Source organism: Anguilla rostrata, chromosome 4 (assembly GCF_018555375.3).
Source record: "Anguilla rostrata isolate EN2019 chromosome 4, ASM1855537v3, whole genome shotgun sequence".
NCBI classification, from domain to species: Eukaryota; Metazoa; Chordata; class Actinopteri; order Anguilliformes; family Anguillidae; genus Anguilla; species Anguilla rostrata.
Genome location: NC_057936.1, coordinates 32,104,460 through 32,125,144, shown reverse-complemented (window position 1 = coordinate 32,125,144; position 20,685 = coordinate 32,104,460). Strand labels below are relative to the sequence as shown.

Genomic DNA, 20,685 nt, shown 5'->3' with positions numbered 1-20,685 from the left:
GAACATGCATTTCTTATCCTGAAGAAAAACATTAAGGCAACTAGCCCCCGAAACAAGAATGAGCTTGGCTGCAGTACAGGCCTGACTGAGCACCACCAGAGACGATACTCAGCACCCGGTGATGTCCATGGGTCACAGACTTAAAGCAGTCATTGCATGCGAAGGATATGTGACAAAATACAAAACATGGGTAATTTCATGTGCATAATATTAGTATGTCCCAAACATTATGGTGCCCTGAAATGCAGTGACTATGTATAAAAAGGTGCCTTAATTTCTACTCAGTGAAACCAAAGTATATAAAAAATAGCCTTAAATAAAAGCTGAAAATGTGCACTTTGGCCACATTCTAATTGTTTGATTATATATAAAAAACTCAGCACCAGGAGCTTACTGACATAGACTACAAGTGTCCTACACACTTCATTCATATACACAGATATCTCCTCACTGAATTAAATGCATCCAATACATATGTAGAGCAATATGTAGATCAGAGAACCTAAGGTACAGTATCTTGTCTGATTAAGTACTTGGAGTATAACATCCCATGCAGTGATAGTAGAGGGTTTAGCTTTGTTGATAATTGGCATTGATCGCTCTATTCTAGCAATATCCCTTAGCAGGCAAGCAATATTTTACTGAACGAGAGTCATACAAATATAATTTTCTTTAGAAATGAAGAGTTATAGAGGCATCATCAAGGAACAAAAACAAAACTGGATCTTTCAGTATAGTGTCCTACCAGCTTAGAAAAAAAGGTGAAGCATGGGACCAGAACAGAGACTCCAATGAATGATGTGCTGGGTTCTTCAAAGTTGTAAACACATTTTCCCATTTGGTATTCCAATCCAGGTTATATCCTGTTTGGTTCATTTCATGTTCCCAAACATGGGTCACACCTAGTGTCTTACATTTTAACGAGATTAAATAATTGTTAATATCTGAGACGAAACCCTCAGGGTCTATCAAGAGACTAATCCACATAATCACTGGGTTGGAAATTAAGGGTGAGTCCAATGCAATGCAGTATTTATGAAGTGAGGATATTAACTGGATATAAAAGCCAGAAGTAACCGGGAAGTGAATGTAACTGTTTCAGTTCTGGAAACAAGATCAGCCCTTTTTCATTATAAATGTCCTGCAGGGTGTAGACTCCCTTAGCAGAAGATAGATGATATGTGCATAAAAGGCTCAGCACCTTTTAAGAGGTTATAATTTTTCCATAGGGAAGAAGATTTTCTGAGCTTTTAAAATATTTCATATCCAATGTATTCTTCTACAGTTTATATATTTAAAGAATTTTTAATTATTGGACCAAACTGTTAATAAGCAAATTTCAGCTTAATGCCAGCAAACAGCAGATCTTCCAACCTGTGTGTGACTAGGGCAGCATGGTGGTGAACTGGGTAGCACTATTGCCTCGCAAGAAGATCCTTGATGCATGGAGTCCGTATGGGTTTCCTCTGGGTACTCCGGTTTCATCTCACAGTCTAAACACATGCAGGTTATGTTAATTGGAGAGTCTAAATTGCCCCTAGGCATGAGTGTGTGTGTATGGTGAGTATGCCCAGTGATGGACTGGCAAACTGTCCAGGGTGTATTCCTGCCTCTCACCCAATGCATGCTGGGCTTGGCTCCGGTACCTCCCGCGACCCTGACCAGGAAAAAGCGGGTATGCATAATGGATGGATGGATGGATGTGTGGGACTACCAGAGCCTCTTCAATTCACCGCCAAGCAGCTGAAGAGGAACCATCACTTCATACCCTCAAGGACTTAATTTGGAAGGACATTCGGACATTTTAAAAGCACAGAATTTTCCAGAAAGTTGGAATTTTGTGCACGGCGAAAGTCCAGTGTCATTTTTGACTATATTCAGTTGAAATATGAGATAATTATCTAAGAAATGAAAGCAGCAAGGCCCTGTGAGATCCCCAATCTTTATCTTCCCCCCTCCCTGCAGGCACGTGGACGGCTCTCCCTTACCAACATGGAGCCATTCCCCTCACTACCCCTGAAGGCCCACTGTTTCTCCAAGAGCACCCCCATCGGCCTGGACTGCCTGGGCTGGACGCGTCGGATCTCCTATCCCTGTGAGTACCACTCAGCTCCCTGGCCGTCAGCAACACAGCGGGCTTTACTCCAGCTAATACAGGCCTTTGTAGACAAGTTCTCACTGGCATACAAATGAGCTCTCCTTTCAAATAGGTTTGGTGACATCATCAAGAGGCTGGTTTTGAATGCCATTTTTGATACATATACATGGTTTGCTTGATTTTGCAGTCTGCACTGATTTATTATTATTTTTGTTTTTAGCTACATTCTGAATAGATGCCTGTACAATGACATGTCTAGAACTACAAATGAAGAGCACTGCTTTTGCAATTCCCTTCAGTCTCCAGCAGAGGGCACTGCCTTAGTGCAGTAACACTTGTTTCAGACAGACGGAGTGGTTGATTGACAGCTCCATTGAACAGTACCAGCATCATCATTACTTCTTAAATCCTGGCAAAGCAGCTCTGGAGGGGAAAGTGGTTTCCTTGGTGATTTTTCTTTGTAATATATGCCGAGTCAGGAGCTTGCAGATCTGAGTACTTACTGCCTTTTCTGTGGTGCATTTAAGCTCTTGTATGCCTTCCAAGAGGGACACAGTGGCATACAGAATTTCATCTCCCTCTGCTCTCCCTCTCTCTGTCTCCTGAATGACGGATTCATTAGGCACTGATTAAGGGCCTCTTTCAGGCCATTGATGGGTCTTATTTCCTCTCAGCACTGTTTATGAGTCTGAGGCTGTGGAGGCCAGAAGGGGCACAGAGGACATGTTTCTACTCCTGAGACATGGTGTGGGGGTCTCCCAGGCTTGCTTCTCTGTCTGAGTCACTGTAATATGATCCCATGATTCCACTGGCTCTGTCTGACCTCTACACCAGCCGTCTGTCTGGACCCTGCTGCCGAGAGATTTGCCCCTAATACAAGCCACATTCTGACCACACACACAAAAGCATGAACATACACACAGACACACAGACACATGTGCTTGCGCAGACATAGGCACACACACACTAACACACACACACACACATACGCACACACAAATGCACGCACACGCACACGCACACGCACACACATGCACACTCATAGAATATGCAGTACCCAGTCTCATAGCATGGTCTGTGGTCTTGCATCAGATGTTGCCATTGTAATTACATTACATGTTTTGTTAATTAAATACCTAAGGGCTGAATCAAAAGACAAGTGAACTCCCCCCCCCCTCCACCGTGCTATTTGTCTCTGCCATTATATAATGTGTTAACTGTCACTAGTTCACCTGCATACTGTAACCAATGTTCCTATGCTAGCAGAAAACAAAGAAAGATGACATGTCTCTAGCCATAATTAGTGTGTTAGGCCAGCCTGTTTTGTACTGGAGTATGAAATTCTCTCTCAGGTTTAGGTATGCACAAAGAAGGTATCACATCAGATCACATCTCTGGGATTGTTTTTCACTGACCTTGTGAATGTGCTCATGGTGTTGTGTGTGTGGGTTCTGTTTTGTCTGTTTTTAATCCGCAACCAATCGGAACGTTTTCTGTTTTGCTTTCCCACACCTTCAGTGCCAAAACATTGTTCCTCCCTTATCTTTATTTAAATTCTCAAAGCAGATGCTCAGCAGTTATTCTGAATGCAGCAGCTGTTAGCAACAGCCAGCGTTTGAAAGAATCCAGGGATGACTTAGTCATCTAACTTGTCTTATTAGCCTTAAAGTTAGCACAGTGTGTACTTCAGTGAAATGTCTAATTTCACACGGATCTTTCTTCATCAATGCAAATTTTATTCAAGTCTTAGGCTCAACTAAATTTGGTTCAGAGCTTCCAGGCCTTGATCTCAGTTTTGAAATGAGTCGTGAAGATTTTTCTTGTCAGTATGAGGGAGCTTTAATGTGAGGTCGTTCTGGTTCAGGTTTGGGAATGTAATTACAGTGTGCAGCTGCTCGGCAGGCTGGCCAGCTGACGGTTAGCTATGTCACAGCACAAACCTCTGGAGTTTTCTCTTCATTTTCCTGCTTCCTGTCTGCTTTCCCACGTTTCTGCATTATTGATTTCATGGTAAAAGTCGAGTTGCGACAGCAACAATTTGCTTTTTAAATCAAAATATTTGTTCAGGCTTTAATTATGCCTCAATAAATCAGTGGTTTTCAACCCTGGTCCTGGAGTACACTTGTATATGCTGGTTTCTGTTCAGTGTAATTCTTGAAGCTTTATAATTGCTTTGAATTAACTTTTAATAAAAAAAGCATTAGTTGTCTAAAAATGTACCTGACTGGCTGAATGTCCTTGAATCAATAAGGAATATTAATTCATTTTAACATGAATATCCTTCTGATATGTGTCATTGAGAGAGTAATCATCCCGTTAAAGTCTCTAATTAAAAACAGTTAACAACTTGTGATGCTTCAGGACACAGATACTCCAGGACCAGGGTTGAAAAATATAGCCTCAAATCATGTTTTTATACTATATATATTATACAAATTGGTGTTATGTCCTATGGGAGTTCAAGTAACACAGTGAAGTTAGTCAGGGCTCTGTGTGTCATCATATGCAGCCTCTGGTCATCAGGTGTCACAGGGAGGAAGACATATGGCACCATTTCCTATCTGACAGGTTACATTTCTAATTACTCTTAGCATGTACTCTGTTACAAGGAGCTCTGATTTAGCAACAGCCGAGAGAAGGTAGAGGCAGAGAACATGGGCTGGGGGTAGGTGAAGGGGACTCTTTTCTGGTCTAAAGACTATTAAGCAGTTAGAGATAGTCCGGCAGCCGTGGCTTTTGAGTCATCTGTAAAGGCAGCCCTTGAGTCCCCCCTCAAAGGAGCCCCAGTGATGTCAGTCTGTGGCAGCGTTTATGCGTGTTTTTACTGTATGTGAATGAGCAAGAGAGGGTGGGAGAGAGAGAGAGCACAAATGAGAGAGAGAGAGAGAGAGAGAGAATGAGGGAGAGAGAGTGGAGGTAGAGAGAGAGCCACCGAAAGTGGAGAGAGAGAGTGAGTAAGCGAGAGGAGAGAAAGGGAGGGAGGGAGGGAGGGAGGGAGGGAGAGAGGTGCTGCTGCAGCCTGTGAGAGAAGCAGAGGCGAAGTAAGCACTCAGTGACTGAAGAGCAGACAGCTCGCTGGGCTGTGCTGACAGTGTTTTTGCCATGCGGACGCATCAGAGCACAGAGACGGCCGTCCCGCTGCCAGGGGGAAGCTGCAGCAGCGGCAGCGGGAGCTCGGGTCTCTCCCCCGGGTCTGACTCGGACAGCAGCCCCGGAGTGGGACTGGGAGGTGGGGTGGGGGGCGGTGTCCGCGGGTTCCTGTCCCATTACTGGAGCCTGGAGAGCCTGCACTCCACCACCGGTAAGAGAGCCCCCACGCGAATTACTGCACCCCAGCGTCCAGGAGCTCTGTCCGTCCGTCTGGATGTCTGTGCCTCTGTACAGAGAGAGAAGCTTATCTCTCAGGCTTCTTGTTTGTCGCTGTCATCGCTGCAATATGTAAATGCAGCAATGACTGCTAGTCTGTCTCTAATGGGCGTAATTATTGTGTCTGTGTCCATAACGCTGGGGCTTTTTGGAACAGCAGCATGCTGCCTTGGAGAGTGTAAACACTGGCATTAGCAAAGATACGGGGCTCGTTTACCGCTTAACTGTCGAAAGAGAGAGGTGCTCATTGATTGGTTTAGTTCATTTACAAGCAGCTTTTGTGAGAAACAGAGCCAATGTTTATTAGAGGGGGCATTAGTTCCTATGCAGGTGATATCAGGGTGTCTGTATGCTTTAAAAAAAACAGACTTCAATATATGTGTCTATACTTTCCTCTGTGGACACTTTGAGACAGTTTAGAAACTAAGAAGGGTATCATTTAATGGTATCATTTTGAATAAATTATACATCAAGTTATAAATTGCATCTGCTGGTGCCATTTTAAGACTCTTGATTGTTTTTTCACTTTGTATGCTTATTAGGATTGATTTGTTGTTCTATGTTCAGGCCAATGAGTGTGTGTGTGTGTGTGTACTTGGGTGCTTGTGTGTGTGTGTGTGTGAAATTGCAAGATTGAGATTGAGCTTACTTAAATGATTTCACCCATTACACTCATCACTGTAAAGATCAGAGGATAGTGAGTGTTTTTCTGTATTTCTGAGTTCACTTGGTGGATTACATTCACTGGTGTACCATAAGAAGACTTAATAGTGGAAGTGAGTCAGTGTATCTGTGAGTCCTGTCTCTGAAAAGCCTGTTGAAACCTGAGGCTGGATAAACAGCCAGATCTCACCAGCAGCATAATTGTTGTTGAGAATGTGCAGCAGTCCAATGTGCAGCCTCTTCTGAGCTGAGTGAGGGAACTGGCAACATCCCACTGAAAAAGCTGGGATCCTTCATAGTTACAGATGTCAATTAGAATTGACGTGCCCCTTACTCTGTAAGACCCATGCAGTATGCTACAGCACAATGCCTCTTATACTTTATTTCCTGTTCAGCTCACTCAGTGCCTCTGTCATTGTAGCCTTAGCGATGGCTCTGTTTATTGAAGATATGCTTTCAAGTAATGCAATTTCATCATGAAAATTGATTTTGGTGTTTGCCCATTGACCTTTGAATAGAGGGACTCAGATCAAGGGTCACAGATTGTTGCCAGGAAGCCACAAGGTTAAAGGAACCGGGGACCAAGATGGTAATCAGGTCTGCCCTTGCAGGGGCGAGCAGAAGGGCCGCGTTTCGGAAGCGGAAGGGACAGCACACAGGCCTCATTAGCCCTGACAGGGGTGAGGGCCATAATTGAGTTTGCGCCTCTTGGTTCTCAAGCGTGCTCCATTCAGGGTTGGCATGGTGACAGAGAGCCCTGTTCCACTGAACACACGTAGCCACTGTGGCAGGAGGTGTGAGGAGATGCTGGGCTGCCTGACGACGTCAGCGTTCTGATTTCACAGATGTCTCTCCCAGGCCTGGAGACGCCGAACCGCAGCGAGCTCCCGCAGAGAAGAGCGTGGGCCGTTTCATTCCGGTGCCCAGAACCTCGCAGACGTAGCTCCGCCATGTAGCCGCGGCGTTGCTTCTTTGTCCCTTTCCAGACTGTGACTTTAAAGTTGCCTTTAAACCTGCAAACCTGCCATGTTACTCCAGAGGAAAAAAAGCAGCGCTCGTCTGATAGTCTGGCAGTAGTGTAGGCTACATTAAAAGGGCCAGTCAGCCTCAGCAAACCCTCTCAAATCTCCCTCGTGAGCTCAGATTGGGGAGGCGGAACAAAGGCGAGACATGCAGATGTAAATAGGATGTGTTTACGAAACTAAACAGCCCTGAGCGTCCTTGGCAGTTGTCTGTCTCTGATACAGACAGAGCCCACAGGGGGAAATGGAAGTGCGTAGCACTGTACAACATGCAGAACTGAAACTACCAGAGCTGGTCAAAGTGATAACATTATACCGGCTTGCTAGAGTCTTTTCACCAAGTACAGAACTCTTCCCTGTGTCGAAAATTCTGTTTTAGATATCAGAAGGAGAAAAGACAGCAAGGATTTAGAAAAAAGACTAGCAATCAGACTGGCCTTCTGATTAGTTTGGTCTGAGGGCAAACTCCTTCTTGGTCTACTCATTTCAGTACAGCATTGCCTGAACAAATGGGAATGTAATTAAGCAGTGATGCTGAGCAATATGAGTGTTTGTTTTAGGATTTTTTGCATGCTTTTGATCATTTTAGGACCTTTCTGTGTGTTGCTGAGGAATATAACATAGATGTATGCTTGAATAAAATGGCGTGGTTTCCTTGTTAGTCTTGTGAACATTGTTTTCAAAAGCATCAGAAGGAAGCCAAGAGCGCGTGAAGACACCATTGTGGTACTTTGGCAGAATTAACACCCATAGGTCATCTTTATAATGAGGTGAAGAGACAACCAACAGACATTTAACCGGGATGGATCTGTGTATGCTGGGTGCAATTAACCAGCTAATGCATTTGTCAGAACCCAGAGGGGCTCTAATCTGGGGAGGTCATCTTCCAGCAGCATTGAATATGCCATAAAATTGATTACTGTGCTTTTGAAGCAGCCGTAAATTATCCATGTAAACAGGTGAATGTATCATATACAGTAGAGGCAGTGACAATGGCATGCTGGTGCAGGTATTTCAGCTCTAACAATTCTTACAACACCTTAAACTGCTATGTTTCGATAAATTGCATACTGAACATGCCTGACTTTCGGAGTTTTTTTATTTATTTTTGTTTTGCTTTTTGTATTTATCATGTCATTGGCTGTCATTAAAGGCATCCTGTGCAAGATTTTTCCTTGAACTTATTACAATATAACCACGCTAAGGCATATCTATGATGCACTGGCAATCTCTGTCTTTACACACTTTTGCCAAATTCATGCACCTTTACCTGTATTTGTTGTTCTAAAATGTGCATTTCTGGCATGGCTTTCTTTTCTGTGTGGGGAGGGGTGGGTGTAGCTAACATTACAGAAACAAGTAGTTTGGGATCAGATTTCAGCAGTGTTTGTTGATAGCTAGTTAGATACTGTATCTAGCCCAGATACAGCAAAGCAACAAGACAAGCTGACAGGGTTTGTTCAAGTACTAGAGTTAACCTTTGAGAGAGTTAACCTTACTTTTCCTCTGTGGTGTCAGCCGAAGTTTGCCAAGGGGATTAAAAGCGACATGGAGTTGGCTTGTTTTCTGTTCGTTACCACTAGCATTGCCACTAGCTATCCAGCTAGTTGCTAAGCTCGTCAAGTCTAATCCTGAGTGTCAGTGCAATTGTAGAGGCCTCGTGCTATATATTTAATCTGTAAACTGTCGGAACACCCTAAGTATGAATAGCAGTAAGTCATTTCTTTTGTCTTGTTGGCAAAATGCACTGTCTCCGAACCCCAGAGTAGCTGAGATTCTTTCTCCTTAAATAGACATCCTGTAAGAGCTCCCCTAATCCCTCGCCTGTGTGCAGTACCAGGAATGCTTCCCGAAACAAATGATATCTGAAATGCCTGTCTGAGGATCTGAGTTTATCTACACCCCCCACCTTGCCTTCCCCTGAGAGGGGAAAATTGGGATAGAAGGGTGATGACTGCAAACTTTCCTGATCAATTTCTACACAGTTTCTGTACACACACACACACACACACACACACACACACACACACGCATGCATGCACACACACACACACGCACACACACACACTCGCAAGTCGGCCAGTTCCTCTTCTGTCCCTATTGTTCCTTTAAGATGCCGTGTGAGAGTTCCATATACACAGGTGTGCAGTGCTGTACTTGACCACATCTGGTCTTTGCACAATTTGGAGCTATTGGTGTGCGAAATTCAGCTGTTGTAGCTCTCGTTACGCTGTCTGTCTCCTCCTCTCCTCTTCCTCCTCTCACTTTCTCTCTCTCTCTCTTTCTGCCCCCCCCCCCACCCCCCTCTCTCTCATTGGAGTCCCTCGGGGGAGATTGGAGAGTGCTGTGCCCGGTCACTGATGGCCTCTAATGTGTATGACTCAGCCCCTCTTGCGTTTGAATGTTTATATTTCTGTATTTTTTATCTCCTTTTTCACTTCCCTCCAGGTGTGTCTCTGTATTCCCCACAATTGTCATGACATGTCATTACCACAGCAGTTTTCACAGAAATAGATTTTCTCCTGTTTCTCCATTTTCACATAAGCAAAACTAAATTTTCGATGGATCCTTTTGTTTATTTCATGGACTGAGAGCACCTGTTCAGATTTGTATAAAATTCTTTAGTCATTTTTGAGAATTCCAATGACCCGCCCAAATGAGAAATTTCTTATTCTAAAACAGACACCGAGAAAGCATTCCATTCTGAACTGTCAGAATGTGTGGTATGTTTGATAAGGATGCAGTCATGTTTTTCTTCATAACTGAGTTCTTCAGCTCTGACCTCACTATACAGAAAAAATGGAACAAATTCAGGGTCATTGACTACATGAAAGAAATACATTCTCTAATGTGTGTGTGTGCGTGTATGCCTATATCTGTGTGTATGTGTAAATTTGAATGTGTATATGTGTGTGTGTGTTTATATATGTGTATGTATGCTTTTGTATATATGTGTATGTGCCTGTGCATATTTGTATGTGTAAACATGTGTATGTGTGTATAAGTGTGTGTATTTATGTGTGTACGTGTGTGTGCGTGTTTGTGTACTGTATATGTGTGTGTGTGTGTGTGTGTAACCCCCCTGTCTGAGTGATGGTTCCTTTATTATCAGCACAGAGGACACCGATAAGCCTTCCCTGTGAACGTGACATTTGGGATCTGGTCTTTCTCAGCATGCAGAGAACGAGGGGAGCTTCTGGCTTGTGGGGGCAGATAGATACGGGGCGAGAAAAAGAAAAGGAGAGAAAGAGGGAGGGATGAAAGCACGGCACTAATCGCACGGGCCCGCAGACGAAATGCCACAGAAGTTCAGCCCCTCCAGCGAGCTCCACAGCCGCGGGCCTTATCAGCAGCGCCAATAAGGCGATGCGGTCTGCCCTTCAGTTCCCTATGGATGTCATCAGTGTGACTGACGATGATAACCCGCCTCATAATGACTTTGTGCGTACTGTGACGTACGCCGTAATGGAGAATGCATCTGTGCGCATGTGACAGACAGCTGCATCCGTGCCGTGTTGCGTCCTAATGGTGAGGTGGAACCTCATATCCCGCAGTGCTCTGAATAGATTTGTCTTGCTGCGCACCACTTCTCAGTTCCTCTTTGCTGGTAAACTAGAGCTTGTGCAGCTCTGTGGAGAAGAGAGAATCACTGAGATTATGGTGCTATGTGCCTACGGTGTCTGCAGCACAAACATGTGTTTGGCACGCTAATGTAATAAATAGAGAATGGGAATGTGACGTCATAAACAGCAAATCCGCCATCTTTGGAGAATACGGTGCATAGCTAGCAGTCTAACGTTAGTCTTTTGTTGACAAAAAAACTGTCTCTCAACTTCACACCATGGTCGGCAAAACTTGCTGTGTAATTGGCTGCAACAGTCATTCACACGACCAACTAACGAAACTTAAACTGGACAACGGAATAACATTTCACACGTTTCCTACATGGAAGTTAAATGAGGGATAAGATAGCGAGATAGATTAGGTAAATAGTTAGGATCTTAGCATACAAGATGGTACAAATGTCTACAAGGATACAGTGCCATCCACTGGTTGTTTAAATTTTACATTTTACTAGCTATGTATAAGGTGCTACGTCGCAGTATACACGTATAAAAGACTGTGATTGTGATTTGTGATTCTGACATTTAGCTAGCATGATTTAGCTAGTTAACTAGCATAAGTAAACACATAATTTGTAGACCACTTGGAACTTGGCAACTCGTACTGGTCAAAAAAGTTTTTGTTGATACCACTCCCTTGCCTCTTTCGTGAGCTTTTCCCTGCACGGACATTTCAGTTTTTCACATTCTTTATTCATTTATTAAAATGTATTTAATTGTTTAAAACGACTGGTGACAGTGACAGATAACAGCTGACAGATACAGACTCGTATTCTCCAAAGATGCGGAGCGTCCCAGAATGCGCATTCCATCTATAGGTCGAGATATAAGCAATCTGAATATATCAGCAATTAAACAGACGAATAAGAATCTTCTTTTCTCACACCACGACTTCCACGAAGTGGACTGGCGTTAAGCTGCCGTGGGACACGGAGCCACTGCAGAGGGTTCTCCTCATCCCTCCTCAACCCCTCACACAAACCCTCATGCCCCTGGTCTTTATTGTGAATGAAGGGAGAGAGGAGCAGTGACCTGCTTATTTTCCAGAATGTTCTTCCAGAAACCTCTCTGCAAACTTTGCTCTCGTTTGCTCCCGTTTTCCCGCCGCGGCATGCGCGTCAGAAGCAGTCTGAAGCGGTTAGCGTCAGAGCGCCACATGAGATGACAGCCGAATTAGCCTGCACTCGGAGCAACATGCTCATGCTTCCCCTCCGATGATGGCCCTCAAAGAGTTTCAGAGATGGCCTGGCGAGTTTCAGAGGCTGGCACCACCTCCGTCCTGACAGCCGAGGCGTCACGTCCTGCGCTGTTCCACTTTACTCGTGGAGCTCTCCGAAAACATACCACCACTCCTCACTAGGCCAGAACAGACCCAGTATAGAGGGTGCCCCCATGAGTCTGGTGGCGGGCGCTTACCGCCAACTTGACCTGAGTGCGTGTGGAAGGGTCTGCTGGGGTTAAGAGTGGGGTGGCCAGGAAGCCTGCTTCACCAGATCAAGTGAAAAACTGCGGTAAATGCCCATTCCTCTCTCTAGCCAGGGCCAACTGTTATTGTATGTCTCACTGACTTAGCGTGCCGTTCATCCGACCTCACATTCCTGAGCCACCAGCTTCTCGTGCTGTGGAGAGCCTGGCCTGGAGCCTTGTGAAAGAACATGGTCCCTCGGAGTGCGCGATCTCCGCGAGTCCCTTATCTCCAGCGCCACTCACACGGGTTAAAGACCTAAAGGGAATCATGAACGTGTCCTTGGAGGGGAAGCAGCTGAACTTGTCCCAGGCCCTTTGCCCCCCACACCCCCCCTCTCCCCACGGGCCTGGCCTGCCCCCTTCAGGAGACATGGCGAGTCAAAGGGGCTGGGAGAGAACAGCATGTTCCGCTCTAACTATAAACACAAATATTCCTCTGATCAGCTACATTGTGAAAATATTCCCCACCAGTAGCAGGGAAACCCAAGATATGCTTGTAGGAGCCTGTCAGCATCAAGGGAGGGAGGGTGGTGGGGGAGTGAACTGGAGCTCTTCACTTGTCTTGGGAATTATCTATTCTCGTACCATTAGGAGGGGGCGGGGTGGGTGGGGGGTGTCTATCCCACACCCCTGGAGCTGCTCTACGAACAATGACAACAGCACTTGTTAAAGACACAGTGCTCTTTAGTGGAGAACTCGTGGATCACTTTGATATTGTTTTTTATTTGTTTGTTTACTGTTGGTGTCATTGCATGGGTGTTTATGTGTTATATTCTTGTTCCTCGGGCTTGGTGCTTTCCTGAATAATGAGCTGGCAAATGAATGGGAGGAGGTCCATTCACCAAGAAGCCAGACAGTCGCAGCTCTCATTAACAAGAACTACTCCCGCCTCCTCACCGTCAATACCTAGAATTGCTGGATGATGATGTCATGGCCGGAGGTGGCACGGTAGCGGAGGATGTGGCTTAGATCAGGAAGGGGCAGCAGGGGCAGCGGGCACAGACGGCACTAAGGGGAGAGCAGAGATGCGTCAGGCGGTGTCCGTGTGCTCCTGGCTCTCAGTATCCGGGGAACGTTCTGTACGAGAGACTCTCAACAGGCTGGGACCTAGTGGGGGCCGGAGGAGAGGCAGGGAGGGGGGTGAAGAGGAGGAAGTGACTGTGGGTGGAGAGAGAAGAGCAGGACAACTCCTTTAATGAAGGTGGAGGAAGGGGGTGGAAGGTGAGGAGGTGCCAGGAAATGGAGGCTTGTGCCAAAAAAAAAAAAAGAAATCACGGAAAGAAATTACCTTTTAAAATGTTCAAGGCTATTCAGTTTCATTTTTGAGGTGTTCTTGGATATACGTTATATTAACTCAAGTAACAGTACAATGCCAAATACTTTTGGCGAGTGCTCAGAATTCTGTTATTTTGTCATATATCGGTGCAAACTGTATAACTGCAGTCACACACTGCAGTCACTCTGAAGACCTATAGCATTGACATGCCAGTAACTAACATAGGCCTTACGTACTGATAATTAGCTATTGTTTTAAGGGTGGAATGGTGACGCTGTGGTTAACACTGTTATCTTGCAAGAAAGAGGTTCCAGACTTGTGTTCTCCCCACGTTCATGTGGGCTTCTTCTGCATACTCTCGTTCCCTCCCACAGTCCAAAGACATGTAGCCCAGGGACCATAGATGAATGTGAGCCGCTCTGGTATTTTCACAGAAGTGTTATTAGTGTGCATTGTCCCTGTGAAATAAATTGAAACTTCTTTAGTCACAATGCTGTGAGCAGATCCCTAGATACCTAAGCCTGCATCATTGCTATATTCATGTTCATGTTGCTGTATAAAGGCATTAAAGAGACAGAGAGACTTGGTATTAGTTTTGATTAGTAAAAAAAAAAAAACTTATTAGCTTATATAATAAGCATTACCTTAGTTCTGGTCAGAACATGAGAATTTATACACAGTAAGAAGCAGCCTTCAAGTACTGTTTAACAACTGCAGTGGGTAGGTGAATTATTTTCCAGGGCTAACAGGATGTAGTATTTCCAGAGAAATAACCAATCATCCATCTATCTTGTTTGAATCGATAATCCTGGGGGATGCAATGGTTTATTGGTGGGGCTATTCATTCATTGGTTATAAAGCCTGACTGTTGCACAGCCATAATTAAATCGGAGGGATGCAGAGGTTTTATTTCCTGTTCCTGTTATGTACCTCTTTATGCTTTGAGTGTTGCAAAAAAGACTGCATTGTAGATTCCTATAATGGATATGTGTGTGTGTTTCCCTTTTTACCACTGAACTGCTCTATGAAATAAAGGCATTTTCAGGATCAAAGTCATTGTAGTTGTTGTATTCAAGTTGCTATAATCACATGGTGGAAGGATTTCTATATTGCTATTAGCATAGACAGTATACACATAATCATAAACAAGCTCATCAGAAATCAGGAAGAAAGCAATTTATTAATCATTCCTCCACATCCCCTCCATCTCTCTCTCTCTCTGCTCCATTGTGGCTGTACTGATACCCCCCCCCTCCCCGCTGGCTTTGGGGTTTGGCCCGATGATGATGATGGTTGTCACGTTTTGCTTCCCACTCCCGGAGCAGCGTGCCAGCAGCAATGCGACACTGCCCGCTGCCCCGCCCCCCAGCGCCGTGCGGCTAATTATAAACGAGGCCTTAACGCCCTGAATAATACAGCTCGTTAGTGAACTGGCACTGACCTCTCCTCGAGCACTGGGCTACTCCCAGCCTGAGAGGAGAGCCCCTCTGCTTCACTCCCGCTTGTGCTCTCATAATTAAATCAAACACAGGCATGCGCTCAAATTTATCTTCATCATGTTTGTTTGAATGCTATTGCACATGCAGGTCAGAATAATATTAAGTGATGTGGCCCAATAAATAATAACCTCTCTGGTCGTAGTGACCGAAGTCAAAAATAGCCTCTCTAATTTTGTCTGTTGTCTTCCAGAAACAGTCTTATATGTGAGCAGGAAGCCTGCAATTTATCAAGTTTCTGCAGACTCCCTGAATTCTCAGCACACTGTCCATTGGGAAGAATGGGGTGTCATTTTTTCATCGCGCTCTGGCTGTGGGGGTTTTCTGTGTGTACAGTCTGCTGTTTTTATCCCCTCGCTTCTGTTAGCCTGTGGCTGGGAGCGGTCGAAGGGGCCTGTGTTTGTTTTTGTGCTGGTCTGTTGGAAGGAAAGAGAGGAGAGCACAGAACCAGGCTTGCTGCAGGAGCGAGAGACACTCGTTCGTATCCCCTTCTCCTTGTCTGGCTGCAAAGCTTGTTGTGCACAGCAATGCAGCAATGCTTCTGCAGCACTCATTTATGAACTGCAAGCTAATAATGACTGTATTTCAGGTCATATTATCCCGATTCAACCACATTTATCATATCATCCCCAGTTATTCATACAGACATACAATGCCTTATCCATTTCAGTCCAGAATGTTTGTGTGCCTACTTGGAGGCGTGACCCAGGGGCACCCTGTGGGGGCTCTATGAGAGTTTATGTAACCAGACCTTGTCCTGACCCTCTGTTCACCCCATGGAACATCCTGGGATTTGGCTTTTCCAGACAGATGGCTGCGAACAAAGGTCACCCCACTCGCAATTAAAAGGATGGCGAGCCATCCCATGTCCTGACGGTTGCATTTATTGGCCTTCCAGTTGTGTTTTAGGTTTTTTGTGAATCCAACGTAGCAAACTTGCAAATGAAGTGTAGGACTGTGGAGATTTTTGTGAGAGACTAACTGGAGTCCAACTGTGGTCCACAGAATAGAAAATTGCACCTTACACCAGCCGCTGCCTTTTAAATTGAATGTTTATAACTGAGAACTCAGGACCGTACCTGCTGCTGTGCAGTGTCTATGGACTCATGGCTTTTGGGGGATGTCTTCATTTCAGGAGCTATAGCTCCCAGCTGTTTGTAATATTCCACACTAATCAACCCCTCCCTGTTCTTCTTAATACCACACTGGCTGCATTTACTATTCCATTTGTTGCTCAGGATTTTTGGTTTGGTTTTCCGTATGTTTGGAGAACTTGAGTTACAGAAGTTCAAGCTGGGTGCAGGTATGTTCCTCGAGTGATATTTGTTAAAAACAAAGAGGATTTTAGAGTGTTCATAAGTATTACAGGCATTGCAGTTATTTCAGAATTCATATAACAGAATAGCGCAAGGTCTGGAATGATGCTGGATTAAATAGGACAGCACTGTACCGCAGTATTATATTTTAGACTCCTCTGTCTTAGCTGTCCGGCTTTGTTTACTGCCATTCCATTTAATGTTTTGGCTGCATGCTGTCTGTTTTCCTTTTAATGGCTGTGTTGTTTGGGTTGTGATGGACAGGCTTTGTTTGTTTCCTTTCCCTTTTTTTGCCCACGGTTTGTCAGGCTTGGTTGGCGTTGGGAACTTGCGGATGACTCACCTTTTTATTTCTCAGAAGGGAAAATATTTGTGAATTGGGTCGGAATCTGCTGGCTCCGCCCTGACCTGCCCACTATTCTGCACAGCCCAACACCCTGCACCTATGTGCATTTATATGGAGATATAAAACATTTTTTTTTGTGTTTTGCTATATTTATATAATTGGCTGTTTTCAGTTACATTTGGGTTTTTGGCCATGCGAGCTGACTTTCTGGTTTTGTTGTTTGCTTTGTTGAGTTATAACTGTAGTTGTTCCCCAGTTATTATTGCGTGAGTGGGGTGTAATAGACATGATACCCAGTAGTGCCACCAGGCCTTTGTTGTGTAGAAAGGACCTATTTATGAGGGGCGTTGGAAGCGAAGGTGATGAAGCACTAGTCCCGGGAGTTAATCTACGCTCTAATGCATGGGTGTAACCATTATCTGAGACAAACAGCTCTGCACCCCCATGGGAGTGTGCAGTTCAGCCACCTCCCCGGGCCCCTGACTACTGGGGGCCGGCGGTGTCCACTCCCTGGTGAAATGAGTATGTGAGCTGTGCTATTTGGTAATGCTGGGACAGGGGCCTCTTGACTGTCTGTTTACAGCACTGTCCATGCCTGTGGCTCCGTTCTGACATGGTGCTGGAGAGAGTGTTTTAATATTATTATTCATTATTCATTATTATTTATGATTTATTTATCTTCCTGTTTGTGTTTTGCAGCAGTGGGGAGAGGGGAAAAAAAATTGAGGCACAGCAGACGGGTTCTCATTGGCCGGATTCAACTCTGTCTGATGCTGGGATGATTCTGGATTAGATAGAATTCATCTCTGTAGCAGATGCTCTGTTCAGCCAGTCTTTCAGTCTAGACATGCTCTTCATATTAGAGTTTGGAAAAAAAAAAGGAAATTAAATAATAGAAAGAAGATTACGGTGAATGGAACAAAATCTGTATTTATAACAGTTCTGCTGCTCCAGGTCTGGGTTGTATTGGTTGGTTGCCTTTTCTGATTGGAGCAATGAAATGTGTTTTTGCATTATTTGTTCCCCTGTTCCAATCCAAAGCACATCTAGGCCAGTTGAATCATAGGGCAGTGATCCTATTGCATTTTGCAAGGGGTGAGATTGAGGATATCTCTCAGACATCGGCACAACTGATTCAAGCCAATTTAATTAAAGTCCCTTTGGCCCAGCTGCCATGGCTGTCACCCAGGTCCCCAGCGGTTTGGGGGTGGGGTGTGTGAAGTGGGGGGGGCTTTGTGAGAGAGGTGTCTGGTCCAGACAGGCCAGCGGCTGTGTCACTGTGATGATGGAGCCGCTGAGCGTCTACAGTGGGGGGGCAGAGTCAGGAAATGGTGTCTTTGACATTGACGTCTCCGACACCAGAAAGGGTCACCAGGGATAAGTAGAGCTTTCAGGAACCGCCCAGGGTGCTCCTGACGCCTGTTTAGTCTCTGCTGGGCCCTTATCTGATGTTTTTTTTTTCTGTGTTGAGGTGAGGCAGAACCAAGGCAGATGCTATACATAGGTTGTCTGTGCCACAGAAACTTCACTGTGCATGATAAAAATATAAAGCTGTATATATCTGAATCCGTATGTTTGTTTGTGTGTCTATATGTGTTTGAGTGTGTGCGTTTGTGTTCCTGTGAGCGTGTGTGCATGCTTGTGTGCCTGCATGTGTATGAATTTATGTGTGGGTGTGCTTGCTTTTATGCATGTGTGTGTGTGTGTGTGTGTGTGTATGTATTGTGTGTGTGGTATGGCTTGAACTAATAGCATTGTCTTGTATCCACCTTAGACCAGAAAGATCTGTGTATACCTTCAACAGGTGAATGTGGGTATATGTAGCTAGAATACCATACTTTTAAGCTTTAATGGATTATATTAAATACACTACATTTATAAAGGTATGTGTATGTACTTGTTGAACATCTCATAACAGAATCACGGGCACTAATAAGGAGTTGGACCCCTCTTTGCTGCTGTAACAGCCTCCACTCTTCTGCGAAGGCTTTTCAATAGATTTTGGAACATGGCTGCGAGGATTTGTTTCCATTCATCTTCAAGAGCATTAGTGAGATTGGGCACTGATGTTGGGTGTAAGGCCTGGCTTGTGGTCGGCATTCCAGTTTATCCCAAAGGTGTTCAATGGGGGTCAGGGCTCTGTGCAGGCCAGTCAAGTTCTTCCTCATCAAATTCTACAAACCATTTCTTTATGGACCTTGCTTTGTGCACAGGGGCATTGTCGCTGAAACAGGAAAGGGCCTTCCCAAAACTGTTGTCACAAAATTAGAAGCACACAATTGACTAGAAAGTCATTTTACAGTATGCTGTAGCGTTAAGATTTCCATTCACTGCGGCCTATCCCAAACCATGAAAAACATCCCCAGACCATTATTCCTCCTCCACCAAAATTTACTGGCAGTATTCAGGCCAGTACAGTTGGCAATATGCATTCTGCCAAACCCAGATTTGGCTGTCAGATTGGCAGATAGTGTGGCATGATTTGTCACTCCAGAGAACGCGTTTCCACTGCGCTGTGCTTTGGCGGTGTGCTTTATACCACTCTAGCCTACACATGGCATTTTGTGTGGTGATCTTAGACTTGTGTTTGACTGCTTGGCCATGGAAACCCATTTCATGAAGCTCTTGACAAACAGGGTCCTGAGGTGACATTGTTTCCAGAGGTACTGTAGTTTGGAACTCTGTAGTGAGTGCTGCAACCAAGGACAGATGATTTTTACATGCTACATACTTCAGCAGTCGGTGGTCCTGCTCTGTGAGTTTCTGTGGCCTATCACTTCGCGATTGAGCTGTTGTTGCTCCCATACATTTCTAGCTTACACTAACAGCACTTACAGTTGACTGGGGAAGCTCTAGCAGGGTAGAAATTTGACTATCTGACTTGTTGGAAAGGTGGCATCCTATGACAGTGCGACGTTGAGAGTCATTGAGCTCTTCAGTATACTGCCAATGTTTGTCAATGGAGATTGCATTGCTGTATGCTTGATTTTATGCACCTGTTAGAAATTAGTGTGGCTGAACTAGTCAAAACCACTAATTAAAAGGGGTGTCCACATACTTTTGGGAATGTAGTGTATATTTAAAAGTTTATCATTTTAAGTTTCATTTTTAAGTTTCACTTTACAATTTTCATTTTGAAATGTTATCCATTTACTCTTTACAGACAGTTATTTACAGAAGCTATTTGGGCCAAATACTAAAGGTCAAAATCTGTGCTTCACTTCACTAATGATGTCACCCTACTTTACAAGTTGTTGGAGATTGTTGCACAGGAAAATGTATTAGTGAAACGGAAGAAACTCTTAAGGCTGAGGATGTTAGCGGGCTGGCGGTGACCTGGATGGGATGGATCGTGGTGCGGCGTGTTAGCAGAATTCTCCGGAGCTGACAGATGAGGGTCAGGGCACTGACTCACTCTGTCACCTCCCTCCAAAGTACGGCTGATGTGCCAAGACACGCTGCCTAACTCGATCCTGTCACGTCTTATAATGCTAAAAAGGAGCATTGAGGTGAAGCCTTAAAGTAACTTTCTCAGTGCCCTGCTTTGTTGCTGAGCATGAGAAAAACGTGCCGTTAAGTGGGACAACATTACCCAGCAGACTCAAGGGTTCTGGCTACTGATTGATATTGCCTACCTCTGCACCTCTGGTCGTAGGATGTGAAGAGTAGTGTGTAATTTGCCAAGGCATACTTACTACCTTTTGTCTGTGGGACTGGAGGGCATCATGGGGGTGAGGGCAGAAAGGCACAGCAATTGAGCACGAGTTGAGCTGGTAGGAACGGTGTTCTTCACCAATCTGTTTGTCTGAGCAGCCCAGCTCTTTCCAAGGAGCTCTTTTAAAAATGCAGGCAGCAGCTTCAAAAGGTGCCACAGTGTTAAACATTGAAAATGAATAAATTACCACCGTTGCACAGGGGCAAGCAATTTATTCTGCGTCGTCCTCGATGCCCTTGATGAATATGCATATTGTTGCCTCTGTATATCGAAATATTTTGGAGGTATAAATGAAAG

At 44.8% G+C, this 20,685-nt stretch overlaps 1 protein-coding gene across 4 annotated transcripts in view; it reads left to right on the top strand.

Moving 5' to 3' along the window:
- LOC135253234 (rho guanine nucleotide exchange factor 4-like) overlaps positions 1-20,685 on the top strand; it is a 92,238-nt gene that overhangs the window by 51,093 nt on the left and 20,460 nt on the right. For 3 of the 4 annotated variants that reach the window (XM_064332277.1, XM_064332275.1, XM_064332276.1), the window contains one exon: positions 1,966-2,095. In XM_064332277.1, the coding sequence (XP_064188347.1) occupies positions 1,966-2,095 (130 nt within the window). Of the gene's footprint in view, positions 1-1,965; positions 2,096-5,115; positions 5,400-20,685 lie in introns of those variants that run through there. The other variant, XM_064332278.1, reaches the window with a different exon arrangement.